Genomic DNA, 5,000 nt, shown 5'->3' on the forward strand with positions numbered 1-5,000 from the left:
GTATGAAACATCCCCAAATAAACAGAGCACACCCTGTTTATTAACCCGTGCTCTGTGTTTAAGAGCAACAGGATGTCCCCTTGTAAAGAAGACTACTTTGCAGCACCCCAGGCCCAAGTTAACACACACACACACACACACACACTGACACCCCCCCGACACACACACACACACACACTGACACACCTACACACACACACACACGCACCCACACACACACACACACACACACACACGCACCCACACACACACAGACACACAGACACGCACACACATACAAAAACACACAAACACACACAGGCACACACACGGCCACAATGCCGCTTGCCAGTGTTGTGATCTCATGTCGAGACTCCGAGGCTAAACTTAGCACTTGCTATTTTTACAAACTGCTATTCTAGTGACACCCCTCTTAATTGATAACCAGATGTTCCAATCAGTTATACGGAGTTAGACAGACGATACAATCGGAGTGGGGTGGGGTGTGGCTTCATAGTCAGAACATACAGTAGCTTTGAGGGCTCAAAGTTCCTGAGTCACTGGTCCGAATGGGGCTGAACAGGGTGGCTGACTAACACTAGGGAGTCCACTGGTTGGAACAGAGATGACTGTAATCAGCAGGCCTGTGAATGAGTGTCGCTGAGTAGCGTATCCTCCATGTTCACTCACCAGGAGCTGTTTTTGTGACAGTGGAGCATCAACGGGTTCGCAAACTTTTTTTCTTGGAACTCTGTGCCTGGTCTTACTGCTTGCATAAAAATAGACTCAATTTACATGTGGGTTAGCGTGTGTGTGTGTGTGTGTGTGTGTGTGTGTGTGTGTGTGTGTGTCGCTGTGAAACACAGAGAAAGGGAGTGAAACAGAGAGAGAGAGAGAGAGAGATGTTAAAGATCAAGCCAGGCTATTGTTGAGGCCGACCGCGTCATAGGTCACTGACAGGTCACATCGTGTAAGGAGCCTGGAAACTAGTTCCTTCCTGACATTCTTTTGACTTTCTCTCTTTTAAATGTTTATAAGTAGAAACACGTGGTCCCCTCAGAGGGTCTTTCATGTGCTGTGTTATTGCATCTGCATGCTCCTTCAAAGGTAAAGTGGATGAAATTGGACCACGCTCCTCTTCCTGTTTCTATGGTGATGTAACCCCTAGGCAACCACCGGTTTGTTGGAGACCGGGGCCATGAGAGCAGAGACAGGCCCAGTGGTGGGATGGACATTTACACACACACACACACACACACACACACACACACACACTGACACACACAGACGCAGATACACTTAAATAAACATAGAAACAGATAAAGATATGTTTTTAAAAACATTCACAAACAAACTAACTCTCCCCCTAAACACAAACCAGACACTCAGATAAACAAACACTCTCTCAAAAACACACACTTAAACAGACAAACACACACACACACACGGGCACACACACACACGCGTGCACACACACAGAAACACACACACACACACACACACACACACACACGCACACACACACACACACACACACACAGTCCTCAAACCGCAGTGAAAGGGCAAACAGGAAATCTACGGCAGACAGGAAGTATTGGTCAGGGTGACAGGGTCAGAGTTCAGCTACATTCCTGTGTGTGTGTGTGTGTGTGTGTGTGTGTGTGTGTGTGTGCGTGTGTGTGTGTGTGCGTGTGCGTGTGTGTCTGCGTGTCCGTTGTGTGGGAGTTGATGTCTGAATCAGCCTGCGTGAGACTGGTTGGCCCAGGTCTTGGGTGTTCCTCTTTAAATGGAGGAAAGTGTTAAACGTGTTAACACACTGCAGAGATCAAGAGCAGGGGTGAGAAGCTACATGTGGCCGTGTGTGTGTGTGTGTGTGTGTGTGTGTAGGTGTGTTGCAAAGCATGCTGACAGGCTGCAGAGCACTGGTTCAGAGGAGAGGAAAAGCGAGGAAAGTCCCTCTAGTCTAGACAGAGCATGAAGGGTTCATGAGGTAGATGAAGGAACAGGAATCAAAGAGGGAGAAGGTGGTACAGGCTCAAGCTTAAAGGAAATAAAGCATCTTATTATTTAACATTTGGGGGATTTACGGAGGTATTGGTTACTCTGCTTGTTGTTACACTAACATTTCTACTCCTCCGCGTTTTTGATTCTTTTTTGCGGTTCAGCTTTCTGCTGTGACAGCCTTATTTCCTGTCTGGAATTGTGTTATCTTTATCTCCAAACGCACACCCAAGCCATGGCGCGCGGCAGAGATGGTGTGGGGATGCAGAGAGAAGGGCGGGTCGGCGGCGGGATGCAGCAGCAGACTGCGGCCTCACCTTCCTGGGTTTAACCTTGTCCTGGTGGTCGTACTGGAAGATGCCTTTATAACTCAAGCCCAGCCACCACGGGATCCCCTGCTTGTCCTGACACACACAAGAGACACCCACCATCAGCACAAATGTGTGTGTGTGTGTGTGTGTGTCTGTGTGTGTGTGTGTGTTTGTTTTTGTTTTTCGTCCTTAAATTGGCCTCGCATATCGAGCAAGTCAAATTGAGTTATACCTCTATGTGTGGGTGTGTGTGGGTGTGTGTGTGTGTGTGTGTGTATGTGTGTGTTAGTATGTGTTTGTTTTTGTTTGTCGTCCTTGAATTGGCCACGCATATCCAACAAGTCAAATTGAGTTATACCTCTATGTGTGTGTTTCTGTGTGTGTTTCTGTGTGTGTGTGTGTGTGTGTGTGTGTGAGGGACATAGAAGACAGGGCAGTAGTACCTTTACAGCATAGTAATGAACTCCATATGTTGGCAGAGACTCAACGATGCTCATATAACTGTAGACGAGACAGAGCGAGAGAGAGAAGATACAGAGAGAGAGTGTACCGAGAGAGATATCAAGACAAAGAAAGAGAGAGAGAGAGAGAGAAAGTGAAAAAAGGCAGTACATATAACAGTCAGCACACCCACCAAGAACACATATCACAGCACACGTGTACACAAAGTAAGCATTAACACACACACACGCACACACAAACACACACAAATACTCACACACTAACACACGCACTCACTAACCCACACAAACACACCCGCTCATAGAAACGCACACGCATGCTCTCGCACACACACACACACACACACACACACACACACACACACACACACACACACACACACACACACACACACACACACACACACACACACACACACACACACACACACACACACACACACACACGCACGCACACAGAACCACACTTACTTTACAATGGCTTGGCCCCTGGACTGACCGTTGAGCTTTTTGTAGTGCTCGATAACTCTGTCCTCACTGCAGGAGGGAACACAAATCAGACTTTAGGAGACGCTGAGGACAAGAGGAACGAATAAGGAAACGAACGGGGGGGGGGGTGGGGGGGAGAAGGGATGGGAAGGAGCCCCCCGTGTGTGGAGGCGGCCCTCTCACCAGTAGGCCAGAGAGGGGTGCTCCTTCAGGGCCTGGGTGGGTAGGGCGGGCAGCTTCTTCAGGTCCGACCTGGTCGCCTCAGTGCTGCAAAGGAGGGCAGGAGTTAGGCACGCGGCACCACACCGATCACACCGTGCTGGGCCGTGGACCACCGCCCACGAAACAAGAGCTGCTCGCACTGGAAGAGGCCCCTTTTTCTTTTCACCGCGGTAAATCAAAGGTAACGCGTCCAGGGCTGAGCTGACATGTTCGGTTACAGAACACCGCTCGGCACGGCGTCCCCGATGAATGGGAAGTGATGGGAGCGGGCGAGCGCAGCAAAGTGGTATCTACCGAGCGCGTAGAGCTCGGCGGTCGAGAGCGCCGTCAGGCCTCGGGACTGATGCGACGGGGATCCCTCCCGCTAATCGTAACCGCAGAAGAGTGTGTCCATTGGACATAATGAACGGAGGTTTAACCTCGAGGCGTCACGCTCTCGGCGGCGCGGCTCCAACCGCCCTTCCCTCCAGCTCTAGCGCTTCGGCCCACGTGTGAGGTTGGTTTCTTGGTCTGTTCCTTGGAGTCTCTGCGAGCACACTGCATTACACTAAACAGAAAAAGCAGCTGTGAGTCGAAAAAAAAACGATTCAATCCAAAGGCTTCTACTATGAATGTTCTACAATTGTTTCCCACATGAACGAAACAGAGACGCCAACATGCCAGTAGCTCTTTAACTGAAACATGGAGCGATGTCATATGCAGGATTTAAGTAGGTCATATCTCTTTTTTTTCTATAATGTAGCAGTTAAAGCAGTTATGTTATGCACTTCGAATGATTCTTGCGGTTTTATGGGTTGTGTGAATGCACTTATGTAAGTCGCGGAGGACAAAAGCGTCAGCAAAATAAGTGTTATGTAACGTAAAAAAAACCGACAGGATGAATGGGTCTGAGCTACACTGACGAGAACCACACAGGTGGCTGGCCACCAGCCCGCTGACGGCTGCTAAGCAGCTGCCGGACACAGGGACAGAGAGGGACTCACAGCCACAGGAGACAGAGAGATGGGAAAGAAACCGGGGGAAGAAATGTAGGGGGAAGGGGGTGGAAAGAGACTTCCATCCCCCAGAACCCAGCCTACAGCCTCCTCGAGATAGGAGCTGCTAATAACCGTATCTAATCCTCCCCGTGTCTCCCCTGGAGACCCCCCCTTGGGCCCAGGGCTATGGGAGGGCCCTGGAAGCGGGGGTAGCCTGAGCCCTGGAACACGTCCCACCCACCCCCCCCGTCCGTCCGTCCGTCCGTCCGTCAGATAGGGAATAACTCTGCTTCCCTACTCAGCAGTGTGTGCACACAGAGTTGGTTGTTGATGGATGTGCATGCATGTTATCTGTGCAGAGTCAAAATGTCTTCATCATGTGTATGCTGGGATTCCACCAGTAGCCAGAGAAAACCGGTGGGGGGGTGCTGAATTTGCAACTTTTTTGGAAGTGTACACGGAAACGTAACGCAGCACACATGAACAACTCCCTCCCGGCCTCGCTCCAAAGAAACCGTCCCAAGTCACATGACTAGCCCGCTAGCTTTAGCAATAGGTCC

The 5,000-nt window shown here is 50.1% G+C and overlaps 1 protein-coding gene across 5 annotated transcripts in view; it reads right to left on the reverse strand.

Moving 5' to 3' along the window:
* The window catches only part of frmd4a (FERM domain containing 4A), a 74,153-nt gene that overhangs the window by 28,941 nt on the left and 40,212 nt on the right, over positions 1 to 5,000 (reverse strand). For all 5 annotated transcript variants that reach the window (XM_079743558.1, XM_079743561.1, XM_079743559.1 and 2 more), the window contains exons 8-11: positions 3,425 to 3,508; positions 3,224 to 3,289; positions 2,735 to 2,792; positions 2,298 to 2,384 (exon numbers count right to left, since the gene is read on the reverse strand). In XM_079743558.1, coding sequence (XP_079599684.1) covers positions 2,298 to 2,384; positions 2,735 to 2,792; positions 3,224 to 3,289; positions 3,425 to 3,508 — 295 coding nt within the window. The remainder of the gene's footprint in view (positions 1 to 2,297; positions 2,385 to 2,734; positions 2,793 to 3,223; positions 3,290 to 3,424; positions 3,509 to 5,000) is intronic.

Source organism: Pollachius pollachius (genome assembly GCF_949987615.1).
Source record: "Pollachius pollachius genome assembly, chromosome: 9".
Taxonomy (NCBI): domain Eukaryota; kingdom Metazoa; phylum Chordata; class Actinopteri; order Gadiformes; family Gadidae; genus Pollachius; species Pollachius pollachius.